Consider the following 22,316-nt stretch of genomic DNA (forward strand, 5'->3'; position numbering starts at 1 on the left):
CAGGGTTAGGGTTGGAGTCTATAGAAACACAGCAGATAGTCAAGTGTCACGCTGTTTACAAAATAGCAAATATTTAATGGTGGAATGTCCAGATAAAGTTTTCTTAGTCAGCTGAAGACTCTGTGATGTTTTCATGATTCCACTAACTGAGCTGAACAAGTTGTTCACCTCAATGTTGGGCACTTTGTTTTGAGATACAGCTTTTTGTTTCAATTTGCATCCCTTCTGTGTTTAACGGAATTGGCAGAGGTGAGATTTGTGACTGCTGGGGTTGAGAGAGACCTTTGACGTTCTTGCCACAGAAAACGTGAGACAGTTTACTGAGGAAGCGGAGCAGAGTCAGACACAGGGGAGACAGAAAGAGCAGGATATCTGAATACATATGATAATAATGAAACAAAAGCACCACACTGGAATATCTCTGGGTACATTATACTGCTACTCCTATTACACAAGCAGAAAAATGTGTTAAAACTGTCAATACTTTGTACAAAAGTATTGATAAAAAGACAAAATTGTGACAACTGGGGAGGCACGCCTCACAGTTTATAAACCTCTACTGTACTACAGTATACACAAGGGTGGAGGATCAAGAATATCTTTATTATCCTCAAGGGGCAATTTTCTAAGGTTCATAGGTTTGGTTTCAAAGGACTTTAAGTAACCCTAATTAAAATCATGTTTAGTTTCGTTAATAGAAACCTATACTTGATGACAGGTAGTGTTGGATTTGCATCTTTCCTGCAAAGATATTTGTTATTTACTGCCTTATCTCTGACCGATGCTCAGTTCAGCATCTTTTTAGGCAAATATTACCATAGATTAAAACTTTTTTTACCAAAAATCTTCCTATAAATAACTTCCTCTCAGGCTGCACACAGCTCCAACAACCTCTGTATTTAAAATAGGGCAGCCCATATGTGACCGCAGAGGCAAAATCCGGGGCAAAGAAAGTTTTCAAACCTCTCTCTGCTGCTCCTGAATCCCAAGAGACTCTGCAGCGTGACTTTGTCATTTCAGACTGTTCATTTACAAAGTGGATCAAATGGCACTTTTCTGTATCCTGTTTCCAATTAGAGTGGAGTAGGCTATCTTTGCACTTTTTAAAAATGTAATTAAACCAAAAATGTCCTGTCTCAATTTAATGATTAAATGGATGTTAAATCGGTGACGCTAGCTCAGTACACATCTCAAAGCAAAAACAGACATATACCTCTACACTGAGAACACGTTGTTAACGAACTAACACTACAGCTGAAATGATTTACTTCGTTTAATTCAGTTACAGCAGATAAAAATGATTTTGCAGCTGACAAAGTGAACTTATTTTTGCAGTTATAGTGCCACCTAGTGGAACATTTAGCGTACAGCATATATAGCTCAGCCAAAGGACCACACTACCAAAATGCCTTCATATGACCTTGTTATCTACGGTTATTAATTCGTTACATGGAATAAAATACTAATCACTTTCACGTTGACACATTTCAAGTGACGATGAACAGACTGAGTGAAAGAGGGTTATAATCAGTCAAACTCTGCGTCCAGGTGTGTTTGAGGAGTTCTAATCACCCAAGATTACTTACAGCTGCGGTGATACTTTCAGAGGCTGTAGGACACCGCCACTGCTTCCAAACCTGTACGAGGCCAAGAATGGACCGCAACCTCCAAATAACTTTTTTTTGGTGGATTATCGTCCTTATCGCAGTTTCCACATTCAAAGAAAGCCGGTTAGGCTCCAGCGCAGCAAACTCCCACATCCCACGCAGGACTCATGGTGACATCCGGCCTCAACTCACAGCGGTCAAACAGCAGCAAAGCGCGGAGCTTAGCGTGCGGCCTCGACCTGTCGTGGTCAACTGCTACCCGGACTCGATGGAGGTTGTGATGCAGGCTGACATGTTTGATACGGGCCTTCAGGTGGACGGCAGATATCTGCGCCTCGGCTCACATTCAGTGAGTGAAGGGAGCGCATGTGGAGCAGTTCCATCAGGAGAGGCGGAATTCAGCATCCGGGCCCACCTCATGGATTGTGGAACTAAACTCTCAGTAAGCATTATACTTTCTTTATGGGATGCAGCTCAAGTGAACCTGTAGAAATTCGTCACTACTTATTAACCTACTTACGTTGGTTTGTACTCTCGCGTGCATGTGTTTTACGTCTGATTTGTCATATGCTGTTAAAATGACGTGTCAGGTCAAGTGTGTTGTTTTGCTATGTGGAATTCTACTTTCTGAAAGATTTAACATTGTTGCTTCCAGTCGACAGAAGAGAAGATTATCTATTCTAATGTTCTGGTCTACTCACCTGAACCTTCATCTAATGGTTTGCTTAGACTGGATGGAGCAACTACTCCAGTTGAATGTCATTATGAAAAGTAAGTCCAATACTCTTGACACAATTTTATGTGGGTGGTGTTGGAACCAGCTACTTGGATTTTGATGAGTTATTCTTGCAGTCAGCCTTCTTGGACAAAAACAGTGCTAAGAATGTATCTTGAAATATTGCTATAACTATATTTTCAGGAAGTATGCTTTGGATGGCATTTCCCTGCATCCCACATGGGTTCCTTTTGTCTCCAAGGCCTCAGCAGAGGATCGGATAGACTTCAATCTGCTAATCATGAACGGTAATAAAAGGGTGACATTGACAAAGCATCTTTTTCTGCTCTCATGCATCTCCAGAGTTATGTTATGCTACAGTTTTCATGATTAATGCTTCTATTTGAAGATGTCTGTTAAATTTTCTTGAATGTTTGGATTTTCTCATTTGTATCTCATCTTCAGATGATTGGCAGTTTGAGAGGGGATCTTATTCTTACTTCCTGGGTGAGCCCATTCATTTTGAAATTTTTGCCATCATTCGTAACCACATGCCCCTGCGAGTCTATGTTGACCACTGCGTTGCCACAGCAACTCCTGATGCAGAGGCTACATTAAGATATGACTTTATCGAGCATTATGGGTGAGCTGCATAACCAAATTTTAAAACTCACCATCCTGCAACCATAAAATGAAGATTGTTGTAGTTTTTGTGACATTTTTACTTAAAGTAACTGCATTCCCAACATTTGTCGTCTTTTCCTGCCCTAACAGGTGTCTTGCTGATGCTTACCTAACAAACTCCAGCTCCCGTTTCCTACCAAGAGTTGAAGAGCACAAGTTGAGATTTCATCTTGATGCCTTCAGGTTCTACCAGGAGCCCAGCAATCAGGTTGGTTAATTTTCCTGTCTTTTGTTTTTCTATTAAAGGTATATTGTCCGAAGTGCATGCCAGTGCAAGGCTTTCACACTGAACTCTCTCCCATAGGTCTACATAACCTGCTACGTGAAGGCTGTTCCAGTCGTGTTGGCTGTCAGCTCTCAGAACAGGGCCTGCTCTGTAATTGAGAACAGGTATTATTCTAATGATGCAGCAATCTTATAATCGGCATGGTCAGTTCTTCCTTCACACTATTAGTGAAGTTGTACCTCTTGAATGTCATCTGAAAATGTTCTCCCCGTCTATAAAACATGCCATGAGTTGCAATGATGATCTCACTAATTTCACAGAAGTGAGTCCCCTGATTTTGCAAATTGCCTCCTTATCCAGATGGAGGTCAGTTGATGGGAATGACCAGGCATGTAGAAGCTGCGATATCGCCCATCGAGTTGAGGAGCCTCTGTCCACAGAACCCCCTAAAACTACCGTCAGCACCAAAGCATGGTCCTCCGTGACTCCACAGGAGAGTTTAGGCCAGAACAGAGCCGAACAAAAGCCAGCCAGTTATTTCCGTTTTCGTCCAGGAATGCAGCACAGCCAAGACAACAAACCTCAGCAATCCTCTACTCGATTGATGAAGAGAGGAGCAGAGTACAAAGCAGGTGAGCACAATAGAAATGACATTTACTGAATTCTTTGTTCTTTTTACATAAGATCAATCTATGTACAATTTAAACTATATGGACATATCTTACATATGTCAAATTTACTGACAGGTCCTCAATACAAACTAAATGGCAAAATCTAAGTAATTGTTTTATAGTACTAATGTTTAACAATAGGCTAATATACAATATGTATTCAGTTGATGGGCACAATAGATTTTCAAAAATCTGAGGTTGAATGCTTAAATCATGTTTGAATACACTGGTTTATTTATGTGGTCCAATTATTCATTGAACCTTTAGTGCAGCTGAAAGAGACCCCATGTTTGTTTTTTACAGAGCAAACTATCCAGCTGGGACCCATTATTGTCCTGCCATCCAGCAAAATCGACACAAGGTCAGCTGATTCCAAAACAGCCCTTTCACCAAAGAAGAGGTCCACCTGAGACTCAGGAGCACAGTGGAGACTGTTGAAACAGATTTCATTGCTGCCATGTACAGGACAAACACATTTTGGACGCAACAGAACACCTGTGAATGCAGAAATTAATCTCGTCATTCGAAATACCATCTTGAAATACAGTTTTTCTGTTAACATCTTCCAACGCTCTGCAAAGGGAAATGACTTACTTTGCTAGTTCTTTACCTATTTTGTCCAATAAATATTTTACATTAACTTGTCTTTTTTTGCCCTACATAAAACGCATTAGCATTACAATTATCTCAATTACTTGATATCCGATCTTTACAAAATCCAGCATCCAGTAGTTCTTTGCCAAGAACTGTCTTCAGCAAACAATTTAATTAGCATTGGGTTTTAAGCACTCAAAGTCATTAGGCCTAAGCAAAAGGATTTTGTGTGTGTGTGTATTTTTACACCCACACATTAGGGAGCACTTCCCTCCATTACTACCCATCACATAGTCAGATTATTGATTAATCATTGTGAGGCTATATGATGCAATATAAAATGTTTGCTTTGCCTGCCACATCCAGTAAAGTAATTAGTCACAGCTCTCTGTAGTAATAGCTTACTTTGAAAGTTGAAAATTGTGTAATTTTTGAGCATTTTAACTGTTATAATATATTTGTATTAGAATAATTTCATGAAAAACTGCGTATTACTGGCTATTGTGAGTAAAAGTACCGCTGCTGTGGTAGCCTTTCAGAGTGTTTGCAAAGATGCTTGTTGACAGGGGGCAGCGCTTTGCACTCCCAGTATCGTGTATACTTAGCCTAAATGGACGTCGACCAAACCATTGCAGCCTTTTAAGAAAAGACCTGACCCCTTAATGTATACACGAGTATTAATATTGCAGATGGAAACTCTTTGTGCTCCTGCCGGCTGGAACATTTATTTGCGTTTAATTGTGTCAGCGCCCCTCATTGCTTTCCCCAGTGGGCGTGTGGAGCGCTGTCCACTGTCCTGAAACATCAACAATGGCTTCTGCAGGCCGCTTGTTTTAATGTCCCCTCCCACCTTCACCATCATTTCTCAGTGCTTCCGACGCGACTGGTCGATTTCCTGGGCGCCTGTTTACTTTCACATCAAATGAATGAACCATTGTTATGCAAGACTGTGTTTACGATTTGCTGGACGGCATCGACATACCCGCTAAGTGCATAATAAATCAGGGGCCCGCTGAACTACACTTAGGAGTTAATGTAAAGCTTATTAGCATATTGATATGTCGCAGAGAGACGTGCAGCTGTCTGTGTCGCTCCAGCTGTACTTCGGTGATTACTGAGTGCTGCATTGAGTGGACATATTGTTTTGATTGTCCGTTTCCCTTCTGTTTCTCAGGAATTGTATATGTCCTCTGGGCATGCGGAGCGTTGAGGATGGCTCTGCGTCATCGTTTCAACCAACGCATCTTTCAGCGTACTATCCACAAGTGAATCGTCTCGCCTGCGCCCTGTTTCCCAAGCTTTACCATCGATTCACCGGATCACTCCCCTTTCAACGCAACAGCGATGCTTTTCTACAAATGCCAAGCACTGGCGGTGTTCACTGTTTGCTTTCTGGTTCGGACAGTTGTTTATTCCATCCGAAAATGTGGACAGGACATTTGCCGGGATGACCAGGTCTGTTGCGCGCAGGGAAACAACACCACTGCCGTCACCTGTTGCAAGCAGTTCGTGGACAAGACTTACTACAACATCGCCATGGTCACCCGGAAACTTTCTGGGGTGCTTATTATGCTGCTTCTCTTCGCTGTGGGATACTTTGTCCAGCGAGCGTTGTGCTCTAAAACCAGGCAGCTCACCCCGCCACACAATGGACATCCAACTGTTACCACATCACAAGAACCGCTCATGGAGAGCTGTACACCGGACAGCTCGATGAATCCTGCTCCTGCTTCTCAGCTACCCTCATACGATGAATGCAAACGTCTGCCGACATACGAAGAAACAGTGCGGGATGGGAGCAGAGGAGTCCAACATGGGACAAGCTACATGACAAGGGCGTCGGTTGGATAAATTGGGGCTTCACCAGCACTATAGATTCGACATTTGAGATTGTATTTTACATCATTATAATGGACATTTAAGAAATACGAAAACAAACCGCCCCGCACTTTGTGTGGTATTCCTTTGCAGCAGCCTGACCTGTGTGCCTCTGGGCGAAATATTGATACCTACTGATGGCCAACGATTATATCGCTCTTTGCACCATTTGTTCCAAGGCATGTATCAGCGAGCGTTCAAATTTGGTTCCATTTTCTAACTTCTTTATTAATGGCTTTGCTAATGTTAATAAATAACCTATAGTAATGCTTTATAAATCAGTAATAAACCATTTATAAGAGCAACTTGGGGGTTGCCAAGGCGTGAAAAATGGCTTTGGCTGGTGTGTATTATCCTCCAGCACACTTGCTTTGTCTTTTTGGCTCTTTTAATTAATCAGGACTAAAAAAACAAAAGCTATTTATTAACAACGTATCAACATTTATAACTGCAGACTTGTTAGAAAGTAAACATGATGATTTATTAATGGATTACCAACATTTATTACCAAGTTGAAAGGATAAGTTGCAGTCTCTTTATTTCCAAAACATATACACTTGTCTTTGTTACTTATCTCGTTGATATTGATGCTGTATCAGTGAGATGCCTCTATGAACCCAACGGTTTCATGTAAATGTCGGGAGATAATTGAACTCTGTTTAATAATTGAAAGATGTGCTGCGCACCGTAAAATAATTTCTACAGTAACTTATTGTGTGTGTATGATACTCAGCAGTGCTTTTAATGCACAGTAATAGACTTCATGGTATCTTGTGTTTCCTGTGGTATCCATATCATAACAACTAGCCTAATATTTTCACTCACTCTTAAGTAGCCTGCAAGATTATGTAGTTGGAACTGGGATAGTGTATATGCGCATAAAAGAAATGTATAGACTTAACCAAAAGGTCTGATCTCTTAACATATAATTTATTGTTGGTATAAAGGAGTTTATATTTAGAAGAAACTCATTCAATTAATTTGTCAGATTGTCAATGGTTCGAAAATAGCACATTTGATATAAATAAAACTTAATGTCTGCTATTCGCTCTGAGGTAGTGCACTGTTTCCTTGATATTGTCTCTCATCGCCCCAGAGTCTGATGGGAGTTTGACCATTTGGACCACTCGTCTGAAAGCCTCTTCGACTCCAACTCCCGTCGATGCGGAACAAGGCTGAACGAACCAATCTCGATCTGAGCAAATCTTTCGCAGGTTAAACCTGTCCTTGATTTCAGTGACAGTCAGGGCGCCGTTCACGTCCTGTTTGTTGCCGAGAAGAATCAGCGGACAGCCCCGCAGCTGCTCACTCCTCAGTGTGTTCTCCAGCTCCCTCCGCGCCTCCTTCAGACGCTCCCTGTCCGAGCTGTCCACGACAAAAACGACAGCTGCTGTTTCCTGGTGGAAACTCTTCCAGTGCTCGCGCATCTTTGTCTGACCACCTACGTCCCACACGGTTAAGGCGATGTTCTTCCTGTTCTTTCTCGCCTCGAGCATTTCCACGTTGAAGCCAATGGTAGGAACCGTGCTGACGCACGCGTTGTGTTTCAGTTTGTAGAGGAGAGTCGATTTCCCAGCGTTGTCCAGGCCCAGAAGGAGAACTTGGGCTTCTGGTGGTTTAGATCCTCGCAGTCCCATGACGACGTGGAGGTATGAAGGCAGTCAACTCAAGTGGGATAGGCACATCTTCCCCTTACAGTATACTCTTTTGACGCAGTGTTTGCTTAGTGCGTTGCCCGGAGTTTAATAGATAAGCCATTAGCTCCATGCTGACTATAACTCACGGCTCACCTATAAGGCGCCACACCAGGGGGCAAAGTTTGCGCCAACCAGAGGACATCCCTTGTTTATTTGCGCTGTATAAATAGAGCCATGCAAAGTTATTGCCTCTATAAGGCCAATATTGTTCAGGTTAGCCTAAGTTAGTTTACTGAAAGACGTTCTGCTATGTAAGTTCTGCTTTAAGTCAGAGTCTCAAAAGCACATTGAAAAGTAGTCTTCTCAAACGTTTTTGACTGCTATGACTTGGTTTCTGAAAAAGTACTTTGCTGTAAACAAAATGTGATTTCTTAAAACGCTTCTGAATTAGAAATAGCGTAATAAAGGTAAACTGAGAAATTTGTTTTATTATATAGGACAAACATGGTGCACACATGAGATACACATATTTGCCTGAAAATCAATATATTTTCATCACATTGACTTATGAATCACTCTCGGTTCCACAACACAATAGTCAATAGGCAAGCATAAGGCACAATATCCAGACTTCGCCTGCCAAAGAAAGAAATGCAGTTTCTTACTGAACCAGCGTTAGCCCCCTCTATATAGTAAAATAAAGAAAATAATATGGGGTTTTAAAGTTCTTTAAATTATTCATTTCAACATACATTTCCAACAGCCCAACCGTGACATCCTGTTGACAGAAATGTGAAATGTCAGGTGGATGCTGTATCCCTCAGACGCACCTCCACTTCCTCCAAACCTCCTTAAACTTTCCAGAGCTTCTCAAAAACAAAAGGACATAATGCTGCTATGACGCCATTCGGTTACTGAGAAACATTCTGGACAAACATTCAGACCTAACTAAAGGTGGGTCAACACTGACCTCCAGTCCATCACATTCAAACTACCACCAATATATAAATAATAATAATAATAATTTTAAAACATTAATTTGTGCTATGGTATTACATACAGTAGTAAAATGAATTCTAAAATGGAGGATACAGTCAAATAAAAAGGAAGGAAAAATAAATGGAAGTTGGTCAGCCATTGTGCACTGTGTTTACAAACCACACTAGTTAATTTAAATAGAGTAGTTGATGTTAGCCAACTCTAAGTCAGCACTGACTTATTCTGAAAAAAGTTAGGTGAATTCATTCTTACTAATAGACATCATCGCTCACAATCATGTTGGAAACAAGACAATTACACTATCTCAGTGCGCATGACGCATGGCACTCTTCACCTCCTCTCATCATCTTTCTCTCATGCAGTCTGACACTGACTATATAAATGTCTCATATAGACTCAATCAATAAATTGCAGTGATCAGTCCATCCAACCCCTCCATGTAGCTGAGACGATTTAAATCCACCTGGACTCCAGACGCTTCAGTGTGGATGAGCCACGGTTGCGCACCTCAGCGCAGGAACCCAAATCGACGGCATCCTGCTGCTCGGAAGACGCCAAAGCTTCCGTTCAGGGAGTGCTTGACGTAATTCCATCTAATAATTCTTTTGCATTTCGCCTGAAGATTTCATTTTTCACTCTCCCGGCTTCACCCACACACCACCGGTTGGATTATCCATCACGTACACCAGCCCCCCGATGTCACAGCGGCTTTGGGGCCAGGAATGGGGTGTTGACCTCTCCAGTGCCCGGGCGGAAGAGTGAAGACAGGCCGACTGACTCGTCACCTTCTTCTGAATGCGGACAACGGAGGCTGGGGTGAAACAATCCGTTTTCTGACACATGTCCACTTCGCCAACGCGCTGGAAAATCACCCGCGCTTCTATGGAGGGTTTGGAGCCTTGCTGTCCCATATTGTAACTTCAATTCAAAATACTCCTTTAAAGGATACACGGGGATTAAAAAACAAACCAGAATTGTTAAATTATTGCTTATTTCTGAGTTAGCCTATGGTGCCTGCGCGCACTTGTCTCACTTATAAAGTGCCAAATCCATATAAAATAGGGCAAAGAGTTCCCGTAAAGTTGTAGTGTGACGCACTTGACTTTATAGCTATTAGATGCCTGAATGTCGCAACACGGGTCTTAGGCATTTGGATCAGTCCATGTCCGAGCTATTCTGAGACTGTTACAGACCGTCACTAAACTTGGCATCATCGAGCGCTTCCGAGCTGTCTGCGCCCCTTCTGAGGGCTGCAGCGGGGCTGAGTTGCCTTGCAGGCATGGAGAGCTATTTGCGGTCCGATAGAGGCATCCCAGAAACACTCAGAAGACGTCACGTGTTTTCCCTCAACCTCACTCTGATTTCACCAACTCGTTTTTTGTTCTTGAGGTTCTTGAGACCTGTGGCTGGTGGCAAGAACACAAATGAGTCAAATTCCTGGAGAGGTGATAAAAAGCAGAAGAAGGGAAGAACATGAGTCATTGCTTACCCCTTTCCTCCGCATCTATTTTTGTTGTGCCCTTGAGCAAGGCACTTAAAACTCAACTGCTTCAGTGGGCTCTTCTGTAGGACCAGCAGCAGGTGTGAATGTGTGAAAATGCACCTGCAGGTGTTGTGTGAATTTTAAAAAAAAGCATATTATACTATGATTGAATAAGTGGTGGAAAATAAATTAAATCTTTTTTTTAAATCTCAAAATTGAGCACACAAAATACTCTAAGCTTAAGGCTAAGAACCTAATTTAAAAAGGACCTTTAAAAATAAAGAGTTGGCATGTTTTTGTAGTGATTCAACACCGTGCTGCACAGTTTGACATGTCAGGCATTTGAGATAATAAAGACTCAATGGAGAAATACATTTAAGATGAAAGAGTTTGTTTAATACTGATAGTTTACATACAGAATTTCTTTACACTGTTTTTTTTTCCTTTTACACTGAGCATCAGCTCAACATGGGTGTATCAGGCTAGACTGCTTCTCAAATTAAAGTGATGGTTATCTAATTGATTGTAAACTTCTGCTCATGTGCAGAAGGACAAAAAAATAATACACTGATCTGGCAATCTGCCAGACACATCCAAAAACTCTACAATAAATAAGGCATTAGGTAAACTGTTAAATAAAAAAAATGCTTCTCTCAACTGATGCAAAAGGTTGTGAAACACAGTGGTAAAAAATAGCTGAACATAAAACAGTAGTGAATCATGTGTGGTTTACTGTGACTTTCCTTGACAGGTTGTTGCTGTCCTTGACACCAGTTGTATTGCTTCACGAGCATATCATATTACTATAGCTACTAGCATTCAGGCTGCGGCCGTACAGTTCATGATGAGTCATCTTTTAGTTTCTCATGGCAGCAGAGGTGTGGAAGTCTGTTCCACCTCCTGTTTCATGCACTTCCCAGGTCAAAGGCAGCCACCAGTGTCCATGGAGACATGTTCCCGAACATGGATAAGCCAAAGCACATGCCCTGATACAGATGGTGTAAAACAACTTTGATGGAACAGTTTACATTAGCTCCATAAAATTGCAGTACCAAGAGGTGAAGGTCAGGAGCTAAATCAGGTTCTACATACATTAAACCCCTCTTGTATTACTGAGGATATACAGAGTTTACATTGGCTGATTTGTAAGAATTTACCATTCCAAAAAATAAACATTTGAAAGGTACATTTTTTTCTGTTTGTGTGTATGTGTTGTTTGTTAAAGTAATACTCCAAAATCTATTTTCTGAGTATCACTGACCTTCTGCACACTTGAGAAGTGGCTATAATATTTTGCAGTTTCAGCCTTCAAATACAAGAGTGGCTGTAGTCAGTTTGGATGATGGTGACAAAGGATTTCAATAGTGACCATTCTTTACAGTGGAAAAAATTGAAAATATCCATAGAAACTAGCTGGCTAGCCTGAGGAACCCACCTCCAGCTCATTCATTGGTCTAAACTCCTAAATTTAACAGATAGCAGAAGTTGTGCATTTAGCCATATTAAACTGTGTTTAATCATAAACAATTAATAAATTGATAAACTTTAAAATTCATTTGATTCATTAAAATGATGCCTTATAAAACTCAAAGTAAAAATAATAAAAGATCATTAAATTAGCCAATTACTAATTCTATTTCCTTATTCCATCTTTATACAATGAGTTTGTAATTACATTTTAAAATGGAATTACATTACTTTAAAAAAGGCTGTTAAATCTAACTTTTTGTTATTCCAATCACTAATGTGTCTGCCTTTCATATTCCATCTCATTAGTTTTCTGCTTAAACATTTACAGTTTCCATTTTGCATTCTCTTTAATTTAAAGATGTGTAAGCAGTGTGCCACCTAAAGATTAAATTAAATACAACCCACGGAGCAATAGTAGGAGCTGTGATTAATCAGAGTCCTGCCAACACATAGCAGCTGGCCAATCAGAGCTCCTGCCTTTAAACTCCATATTTATGCTACTTTTTTCCCCACTGTGATGACTGCTCGCTTTTGAATTGTAACCAGCATGAATTGAAGCTGACTGCAGCCAGAGGATGAAACAGGGGGTGTTTGATACTCAAAAAGTTAGATTTTAGGTGTAGCATCATTTCAAGTTAAATAAAGGTATGGATCCACTGGAGTCTTTTTATATTTGACAACATTTTCTAGGTCAAAAAATGTAACAGACGTACTTGAGAGCATCATCAAAATGCAGCGAGCAGGGTGGTGTTTTCACAGATCCTTTGTCAGTAGCTTCCTGTAGTTGCACAGTAATTCTTGAGTAGGCACTAGTTGAAGCCTCGTCTGAAGAAGCCTCCAGTGGAGCTGTACCATTCGCGCGCATGTACAGTAAACAGTAGTAAATCAATCACAGTCTAATGTGTGCTGGTTAAGAGAAAATCCCCTGTTTGGTGTCTGTCTGTTCTGTGTTTATGCATCTCCACTGTTGGTTCAGTATTTGAATGTATTCATCATTAAGTTGGCAGATGGTTATGAGATTGTGTTTAAATGCCCTTATCTCAATCAGAAACCCACAAACAAAAAAAAACCCTAATTTCTTTTGTGTTTTTGCATGTGTGTGTATGTCTTTATGTGTGTGCACTTGTCCTCAGTGTCCATACTTTAACTTCCTCCAGCGATATCACACTAGCTGCTCCATCCAGAAGATGGGGAAAATCATAGAAAAGAGTGATCACAGTGTGAGCTCTAAACTTGACCATACCCTACTCCCCCTGCCTTGCTACTCCCCCCAGCTCCACTTTTGAACTTCACCACCATGACAGTAATGTTGTCGGGGCAGCCGCGATAGAAAGACTGGAGGACGATGCTTTTGGCGCCGAAGTGAGGCTCATCCAGGCGCTCGCGGACGAACCGGACGGCCTCCTCATTGCTGAAAGCGTCCCACAGGCCATCTGATGCCAGGATCATAAACTCTGGCTGCAGTTTGTCCAGGTCAAAGGTCATGATATCAGGGTCGGGGATGACTACGTTGAGGTTCTTCAGCGGGTAGTCCCCCAGAGAGCGGGACATAGCCAGGATCCCCTGGACTCTCCAGGATCCATTAAAACTGATGAAACCTCCTGGGAATAAAGACATAAGAATGAAAAAACATGCTTGACGGCTATTTGTTGACATACTGTGTATCAATCCAAATCACGAGCTGAAATACTGAATCGATTTGAGATAACTTGATACTTAGGTTCAGACATCAAAATCTGACCCTGTGCTTTGTTTAACTCAATGCTGTTCCTAAATAGACCAACAGGTGGCAACCGAGGACCCCAAATTCAACCACATGAGCGTGCAGTACAGCTACATTCAGTGTATGCTTTATATTATAGGGTTGTTTCTCTCATCATCTACCTGCCCTCTTGATCCTCTTGCGCTCTTTGAGCTGATACGGCTTGTGGTCATGTGACAGTGCAACAGCATTCCCATCTTTGTCACACAACACACCACGAGAGTCTCCAACGTTTGCCACTGTGAGTTCTCTGTCCGACAGCAGCGCTACAAGACATGTCGTTCCTGCATGGGAGATGGAAAGAGAAGAATGAGACGAAACAGCTGATATAGCTGTTGTGTGTCTCACAATCCTGAATCAAATCTGGTTGTGTGTTTATTCTAAACAGCTGGGAGTAACGGAACATTTTACATTTTAACATTTTTTGTAGCCTGTGATGATTCACAAAACATTGCATTGAATTGTTTTCCCGTGAATAAACTTTTTTTTTTTGCAATCACACTGTCCTATGTTGCAAATGAAATCAAACCATAACAGGTATTTTCAAATACTATTTGTGCCAGATTCAATGTATTACACAAAACTAGATTATGGTAGCTGTTGAGAGCAAAAAAAGAGAAAGAAAGTTAATGTTTGGTTAATGTGATGTTTAACCTTGGTAATAGAAGGCTAAGATAACAGAGTCTCTGCTATCCAAAGTTTCAGCAGATACAGTATATCTCTAGGAATGAAAATGTCAAGAGAGCTAACAGCTGCTTTCTGGTATGATAATGTCTGCCACTATTATGCTGTTATTGATGTTCCACACTTTAATAAATACAGTGATAAGGATTAGACTTTACCTAATCCCCAGGGCTGAGAGAACATGTACAGTAACCTAGGATAGCATAAAGGATTGTTTGACCTTTCAAATCTTGTCTACAGATTTGTGGAAGAAAAAGACCATTAAATAAATGGTGCAAACTGCAAATGATAAGGTGATAGGGTGGGACCACTGGCAGAGAGGCCGCTTGGATAACGGAGAGTTTTATAGCTCTATAGTAAAACAAGCACAATGAATAGAAACTGATAAAATTAGTCCTATAGAGAGAGGTTCACATGTATCATTAGATAGTCTTCCATTGTGTCTCTAATATACTGAACTGAAACAATGCCAGACTGGCACCAAACAAATCAACAATGAAAAAAAATGAAAGTAAAAACAGTTTCTTGAGGTATCAAATGCTATCAACTGATCAATCTGGACTGTAGCTCTGAATTTTACATCAGTGCAAAGAGTATCAATTACACTATTATCAACGTGCAGCAGCATAATGTTACAACACAGCAGTCTCATTCTTCTCAGTGAGTATTGGAGTGTACAGAGGGAACCCATCGTACATTCTATATCATATATATCATATTCACTTCCCACCACTCTCCTCCCCCTCCTGACCTGCTTCATCGTGGCTGGCAGAGAGCTTGTCCAGCATCTCACGATCCACAGTCAGGATGCGCTGCTCGAGGATGCTGGCGTAAGAGAGAGCGTTCTCTCTCTTCTCTCTCTCAAAGGCCTGCAGCTGCTGCTTCAGGGTTTCAGGCAGGTGGGCCTTCACATAGTCAGCTGCAGCCTGGGAGAGGGAGGAGGTCAGGAGGGAAGGGAAGACACAGGGGCAATTAGACAGCGGAAGGTGGATAAGTAAAGGCAAAGCACAGGGATGTTTTGGTGTGGGTGATTTCAAAATCAGTTTAGAAGTTCAGAAATATCAAGCTACACTCTACATTATGTCAGAAATACATACAGATTGTTTAACTCTTAGATTATATTACAAGATTTTAAGACAACACCTACAGTTAGTGCAGATTTACAGCTCCATGGGATGACTTTTTGATAGTAAAATAGTAACTTTCATTTTTGACTGTAATTGACCCTTACATGATGTGGCTCTTTTAGAATAGCTTGTTTTGATCAATAGTGTACCAAAGGGTACAATAGCACACAATTGTGGTCCTTCAGAAGTGATGGGGCTTTGTTTATGATGAACAGAAATGATTCTGCATCTGTTTCTCGATCCACGGTGATCTGTAAGCACCAGGTAGCACATACCAAACACCAGACAGACACAGTTAGCGACTAGCACTAACTAAAGAGAATTCCTTCAGGGGTTAGTGGAGACTAAAACAGAGCTAAGAGGAGAGTTAATATTGTCAGGTGGCCAAATTCACAACTTCAAATACATGCTAATGTTGCTCAGTCTGGATGTGTAAACAGGGACCTCTTTGCTAACATGTTTGTCATAACTTGTATAGATGTACAGTTTTTGCATATATATGTCAAAATGTTACAGCTTGTTCTGCTGCCCCCAAGAGCCCAAAAAAACTCAACAAATGCTGCTTTAAATGTATATTATACATATACATTTCATCACATTTTCATATTATCCTCAGTTTGACAGGTCACCAGCACAGAATAAATATGCAAGTAATATGCTCCAATACAACTCTAATTTAGAGGAGTGCTTTTTTCATTTCATACAGCAGGTTCTCTGTGCTTAATTATTGAACAACCTCCTCATCCTCCAGCCCACTTGCCCTCCTCCTCCTGCCCTTGCTTATATGCTTCTTCCCTCATTTTCTCTGCCAAGATTTCCATTATGCTATTACTTTCAAATCAAATCTAAAATGGGAAACTTTTATACCATCTTAATGTCCTAGTTGATACAGAGTACATATTTCATATTCGCAGTTCATATGTAAATTAGGGCACTTTGGGCCATTTGATCTACATGTTTCACTGTTTCACTTTCTGGTGTGCTATAGCAGTTCTACAGCACGAGTATGAGACCTCATGTGAATTCAGTTTGAGTTTTATTAGAATTTTGACCCTTCAGTACTAAAAGGTTTCATGGATATAATCATGCATTTTAGTTTTAATTAATAACTAATAAAATACAGCCAAAATCCTGAGCAAAGACAAACGTGTCTCTGAACATGTGGTGCAAGAGTTTTCTTTAAACCTCTCTGCTACATTTTATTTATACGTAGCTAAAACTGCCTGTGTTTCCATCAATGCAATAATCAAGTTTATCGACCAAACAGTATACATACAATTTTACTCAAAATATTTCGCATTATTTATATGGCATTGGGAGTAAAATACGAGGGAACGAGACCTGGATGTGAAATATTATGACAGATTATGATATTCCAAATGACCACTAGAGTGAAACCATCTCTTCCTGCCGCCCCCCTCCCCCTTCTCTCTTTCCCTTTCACTGGACAAGTGTACTCATTCATTTATTTAATTGGAGAGAGAGGCACTCAGTGAGCCTTGATCAGGAAAAGAGCTTCAAGTATATTTTTCCATTTGTCATACACAGCTGAAAACACCAGTGCAGTTACAGACTTCATAAATGACTCAAATATTTCACTGTCTGAGGATTTAATGAGTGACTGTAAAATATTGGACCAACTTTATTAAGTTGATTAATGGATTGCTTATTGACATCACTGCTTTCTTAAATCCTATTTGCCCCTCGAGTTAATAACTATATACTGTATAACTATAAATTCAATTTTATACAGCAAAGTAGTGTGGAAGCCTGTTAAAGTTCCTGCTTCAACAGCAAAGAGTCTCTGTAAATCATGTTAAAAGAGCAGCAGCAGCTTGTGCTGACTTTTATAATTCTGGTCCATTCTCGTTCTGGGCCATAATAAAAAATACAACAAAAACAACAAATAACAGAGACGTATTTGAGAAATGTCCTGCATTTTTTCAGAGCCAGAAGGCACTGCAGTGCCAGAGACTGCCTGTTCTATCTGCCTGTATGTGGTTTGGCAGCATCGCCGCATTTAATATTGGTGATGTGTGTGTGTGTGTGCTTACGCCAAACAGCATAAAAATGCACTAGCAAATGAATGTCCAAGGATATCCACACATGTGGTAATTTTTCCCGACAACATCATTAGCATCGAGAGTCCCAGAAGGTAAACACAGCTTTCCCAAAGAACCCTTAACATTAAACTTATCTCCCATTGATTGATTATGTGTACTGTTAGTGGTTAGTTTTTAGACAGGGAACTGTGTTTGTGGGACTGAGTGTTATTCCATATCTCAGGATGTGTGTATTGATCCTAATGACCATATAATAGCTGAGCTTTATGTCAGAGTGACCCATTCCTGTGACTACTGAATGAGAAAAGGATAGCAATAAAGTATAGGCGTAAAAATATAAAAGGAGGGAACAAACAAGCAAACACATATGAACACACACATATGCACAGAGATACAAATTAGACTAAAGCAAGAGAGGAAAGGGAGGAAAGCTCGCAGGAGAGAAAGAGTGAAAGTGAGGGAGAAAGCGTGAGATGTCAGGGCAGACAGGAAGGATAAATATTTGTTTGGGACAGGAATAGACAGAGCGATCCAGATGGGTAAACAACCTCTACTCTCTGTTTGTTGTCTCCCTCTCTATGATTGAACAGCAACTCTTGCAACAATTTTTTTTTTTTTTTTTCAAAGAGAACAGCCAGCTCCTTTAGTATTTTTCTATATTTAAATGATACAAAATGTAGATGTACAGCAAGTCAGACACAGGGATGAATGTTCTGGTGTGACTTGAGGTACAACATTAAGTTTGAGAGAGAGAGCTCCCAACTGTGACAGCATCACTGGACACAAACTGATTTCATTTTCAATCTAAAACTACAGTTAAATTGCTTGTTTACATAACCATTAGAGTTGTTGTATGTTGGAACTTTATGAGCCTGCTTAACCATGACATTAATCTTTTTGTTGCACACAACATGTTGTACACAGAGCTTGAAAGGTGAAAAAAAATAGGCTAATACTTGAAATTCTTGCATTAATATACATTGATGACTCTGTCTAAGATCTAAGAAACCTAAAGAACAAAGCTGAAGTAATTTCTTAAGCAAAAAGGACAAAACTTCACTGTTTCCAGCCTCTCAAATGTGAATATTTGCTGGTTTTCGTAGCTGTCAATGAGAGTATGATGGCAAACAATCTGAAGACGCCTCCTTAATTGTGATGGACAATTTACACTATTCTCTGACGTTTTATAGAAACAATTTATTGATTAATTGAGAAAATAACTGGCAACACAGCCAAAGCTTAGTGTAGCCATCATTTGGACTACACAGATCTGCAGATTAATAACACGTCTATCGTAAAGCTCCACAATTATGAATATAAAACCTCAACTCGATTCTCCTTAACAACAATGACAGACCAAGTAGCCCTACAAGTTGATCAAGAATATGTTGATAATTGCAACATGCAGAGAGGAACTCACACATTAGTGGCTCTTGTTTTAGTCCCCACAGATTTGCTTGCGATCTAAATATCTGTTCTTGTGTTGAATTAATGAAAAAATAACAATAAACGATGTGAAACAGGAAGACCGGGCTCTAAATCAGAAACTTAACCAGTATCATTTGTGTCAAATGTGTCATACACTGGAACCTCTGGGGGACAGTGGTGGTGGTGGTGGTGTGACAGATGGCGTCCAGGACACATGGTCTGAAGGCAGCCATGAGAAACCACTGACCCCTGACAACACAGGGAGTGGAGGAGAGATAGACCCCCCCCCCACACACACACACACACACAATCACAAGCTCTTTGTGATAACTCCCAAGTTAACTCCCTGATTGGCAGCAGGAAGGAGGAGGTGTTGGCACAAAAGAATACAATGATGCAGAGGGGAAGGGAATTTTGAATTTTGGTTTGAAAAATGGGGTGAGCATGAAGTGAGTCACACATGAGGTGTATGTCTGTGCCCCAGTGCAAATCATTGTGTTCCCATGGAAACCTGCCATCTGGAGAGTTTATAATGGCCTTGTCCTGCCTATTGTGCCAACTGTTATTTTATATCTCTTATACTATCAATTTAATGAATATTTCATAAGATGTCATAGAAATCTGAGTTTTGTTATCTTCCTTAATTTCATGATGGGATTAAAACAGGTCTTACTGCCTATTTGGGCATACTCAGTAACAGCAATTATCACTGTATGCCTTTTCCAAAGAACTTATTGTCTGTCTCTATACCTGCTCTGAATCCAAATGATGCTACCTCGTGTGCAGCAGGCAGAATGTCTTTGGGTCTGAGTCCAGACAAACGCATTGTGATAAAACTGGCACGTGCATCCTCTCCCTCCCAGCCTACCTCTCCGCCGTGACCGTCAAATATCCCGAATATGGAAGGGTGGGTCTTGTTGGTGATGTCGGTTAGCACCTCAAAGCGATCCTCCATGTGATCTCGCCTCCCCTGTATGGAGTACACGGCTACGTTGTTATTCTTGAACTCCCAGGTTTTGGAGAACTCTGCGTCCAGGACACTGAGGCCTCCCAGCCGGTCATTCTGCATCATCTCCGCCACTTTCCCCTTCACCATCTTCACGGCGTCCCGGCTGGACTTGACGATGGTTTTCACCTCGTCCGTGTGAAAGAAATAACTCCACAGCGCCAGACTTATGCACAACAGAAACAATGTCTCAGGCCTGAGGAGAAAATAGCGCATGATCCGACCCAGAAGAGACAAGAGCGTCATTGTGTCTCCTATCATCACACGCAACCAAACTGCAGTCTCTCTCCCCTTTTCACTCCATCCGCTCAGCGGAACTATGAAGAAATCGATTCTCTACCACGATGTTTGGCAAAGCCTGAATTTCAACATTTAAAGTGCTCCTCTGCGGCCTGTCTTCTCTACTCCGACCGCATTTACGCACTTTGCACGTCTGGCTGCCAGACACCGGGCCGAGAGACGCAGGACAAAAGCGGACAGGCCACCCTCATTGACTCGGTCCGATGTCTTGGTCCTATCCTCGGCTCTCTGAACAGCTGCAAGAGTATCCTCCGAGTTGAGCCGATCTCCCACAGTCCATTGTTGGATTACGGATTTTTTGGGTTAGACCCACCCCGGTGAGAGACATGGGAGTCACCGGAGGAGGGCGAGAGTCGACGATGTGACTTGGAGGTGTCCTCCTTTTCCGCCGCTGACCCCGTTTCTTATCTCGTATATGTGTCTATTCAGTCTCCACATAAACATATAACATTTTTCACACACACACACCTCCATTCTTGATCTGTATCAAACCACCATGGGAGAGTGAGAATAAGACCGGAAGTCAACTGTGGTTGTCTTAATAAAGCAAAACATTAGCAGGCGCTGTAATGGGGTGCACAATGGATGTTTTTAAAGTAAGGGCTTTATTTTGAAAGTCTTTAGCGGAAGTGAATTTTAATAGTGACCAACTTGACACTGACTCATTCTTCAAATGTAGGCTACTCGGCGTCGACAAGAGTGCGCAGCTGCGAGCTGAGCTCATACTATGGAAAAGCAAAACATTGAAACCGATGACGGTGGCTGCGGAATCAAATGATGATGTCATAATATGACATATCATACAATTTCACTCCATATTATCTCCCATTTATTATGGAATATGTCATGGGCCTGCTGCCTTTTATGAGCAACTGGACATTAATATATATATATATATATATATATATATATATATATAACAGAATAGAACAGAATAGAATCCATACACATATACAAAATGTAGCTACAATACATATGCAACAACATTTCAATTTAAATAAAAATTGCATGACACAATAATAACTAATTCCCGATTATAATATTATTCCCAATAATTAATGTGAGACTAGGCCTTTGTTCAGGTGTTGGTTACAGCAGTCATTGCATTGGTCAAACACTGCTCCCTGGTGGCTCTCTGGAGGAATACATCTATGACAGTCCTATAATTTACAGTAAACTGATGTGTTCAGCATCACAACAAGGCAATTCAGTTCCACAACAAAATCATCACATACACACATACACTAATTAAAACACACAAATATTATTAAACAATTTAACTAGGCTAAGTAGAACTTTAAAGTCCCACAGGGGAATGAGCTCATTCCAGTAGTAAGGTGGTGTCATGGTTGTTCACTTTGAACTCAGCTAAGGATGTTAAATGATTCAGCAACTTAGATAACAAGGCCTTATAATTGAAAACACAAGTATGCTGATGCCTTTTGTATGTCAGTGATCATTTGACTTTTTCATATAACTCACAAAGGTGAGTGTGATAGCTTGGGTGATGAATCGAAAGGCACTGTGGTTAAAGGGCATCCAGTGGTTTAAGGGTAATGACAGCAACATGAGCATACAGGATGCCTCCATAATTCAGTGTATAGTAGATAATGTTTTTTTTATTTTGAAAGGTGAAACAAGCTATGTTGTGGTATAAGAATCCAATTTTAATTGTTTGATTTTGATCGTGGTGTTCAACAGGAGTTTTGTAGGACATTCTGCTATTTAACCAAATTCCTATGTACCTACAGTATAATGCTGTACTGAATCTATTAGATTTCCATTAAGTGTATGGATCGACATAAGAAGACCAGCGCCTTGCACTCTTGTTTACATTTCAACAGTTGGTTGAAATTATTAACTGGAGATTTGCTCTCCAGTTATTAATTTCAGTAATGTGATTGTGACTTTTTTTTTAAACAATGACAGACTTGAGGGGGATGCTTAGGTGATTAAACCTAAATGATTTTAGTTTTTTCTTG

General features: G+C 40.7%; 3 protein-coding genes across 4 annotated transcripts; 1 reads left to right on the plus strand and 2 right to left on the minus strand.

Annotated features, from left to right (window-relative positions):
- Window positions 1-1,549: 1,549 nt before the first annotated feature.
- Window positions 1,550-7,426, plus strand: LOC122886698 (zona pellucida sperm-binding protein 3-like). 2 transcript variants are annotated; one of them, XM_044219212.1, is made up of 8 exons: window positions 1,550-2,049; window positions 2,263-2,378; window positions 2,527-2,630; window positions 2,788-2,965; window positions 3,097-3,214; window positions 3,311-3,396; window positions 3,593-3,864; window positions 5,672-7,426. In XM_044219212.1, the coding sequence occupies exons 1-8, from the start codon at window positions 1,654-1,656 to the stop codon at window positions 5,764-5,766; spliced, it is 1,365 nt and encodes a 454-aa protein (XP_044075147.1). In that variant the 5' UTR covers window positions 1,550-1,653; the 3' UTR covers window positions 5,767-7,426. The 2 variants fall into 2 exon arrangements, with proteins under 2 accessions (XP_044075147.1, XP_044075146.1); XM_044219211.1 differs by lacking the exon at window positions 5,672-7,426 and adding an exon at window positions 4,207-4,543 and having other exon boundaries at window positions 1,555-2,049.
- Window positions 7,285-8,073, minus strand: arl14 (ADP-ribosylation factor-like 14). The gene has a single exon (XM_044219234.1). The coding sequence runs from the start codon at window positions 8,010-8,012 to the stop codon at window positions 7,407-7,409; it is 606 nt and encodes a 201-aa protein (XP_044075169.1). The 5' UTR covers window positions 8,013-8,073; the 3' UTR covers window positions 7,285-7,406.
- A 2,795-nt stretch (window positions 8,074-10,868) lies between these two features.
- On the minus strand, window positions 10,869-20,892 carry ppm1la (protein phosphatase, Mg2+/Mn2+ dependent, 1La). The gene is made up of 4 exons (XM_044219221.1): window positions 19,897-20,892; window positions 15,162-15,336; window positions 13,849-14,010; window positions 10,869-13,565 (listed from the first exon to the last, which is right to left on the minus strand). The coding sequence occupies exons 1-4, from the start codon at window positions 20,293-20,295 to the stop codon at window positions 13,192-13,194; spliced, it is 1,110 nt and encodes a 369-aa protein (XP_044075156.1). The 5' UTR covers window positions 20,296-20,892; the 3' UTR covers window positions 10,869-13,191.
- Window positions 20,893-22,316: the final 1,424 nt, after the last annotated feature.

The sequence above is a fragment of the Siniperca chuatsi genome, linkage group LG13, assembly GCF_020085105.1.
Source record: "Siniperca chuatsi isolate FFG_IHB_CAS linkage group LG13, ASM2008510v1, whole genome shotgun sequence".
NCBI lineage: Eukaryota > Metazoa > Chordata > Actinopteri > Centrarchiformes > Sinipercidae > Siniperca > Siniperca chuatsi.

Bases quoted from the DNA above. Each gene is read 5' to 3' on its own strand.
- LOC122886698 (XM_044219211.1), top strand. From the start codon at position 1,654: ATGGACCGCAACCTCCAAATAACTTTTTTTTGGTGGATTATCGTCCTT. The intron at 3,397-3,592 runs GTATTATTCTAA...CTCCTTATCCAG, and splicing joins TGCTCTGTAATTGAGAACAG to ATGGAGGTCAGTTGATGGGA. The intron at 3,865-4,206 runs GTGAGCACAATA...TGTTTTTTACAG, and splicing joins AGGAGCAGAGTACAAAGCAG to AGCAAACTATCCAGCTGGGA.
- arl14 (XM_044219234.1), bottom strand. From the start codon at position 8,012: ATGGGACTGCGAGGATCTAAACCACCAGAAGCCCAAGTTCTCCTTCTG.
- ppm1la (XM_044219221.1), bottom strand. From the start codon at position 20,295: ATGATAGGAGACACAATGACGCTCTTGTCTCTTCTGGGTCGGATCATG. The intron at 15,337-19,896 runs GTAGGCTGGGAG...TCCCTCTCCCAG, and splicing joins TTGACGGTCACGGCGGAGAG to GCTGCAGCTGACTATGTGAA. The intron at 14,011-15,161 runs GTCAGGAGGGGG...TCTCCCATGCAG, and splicing joins TGCCAGCCACGATGAAGCAG to GAACGACATGTCTTGTAGCG.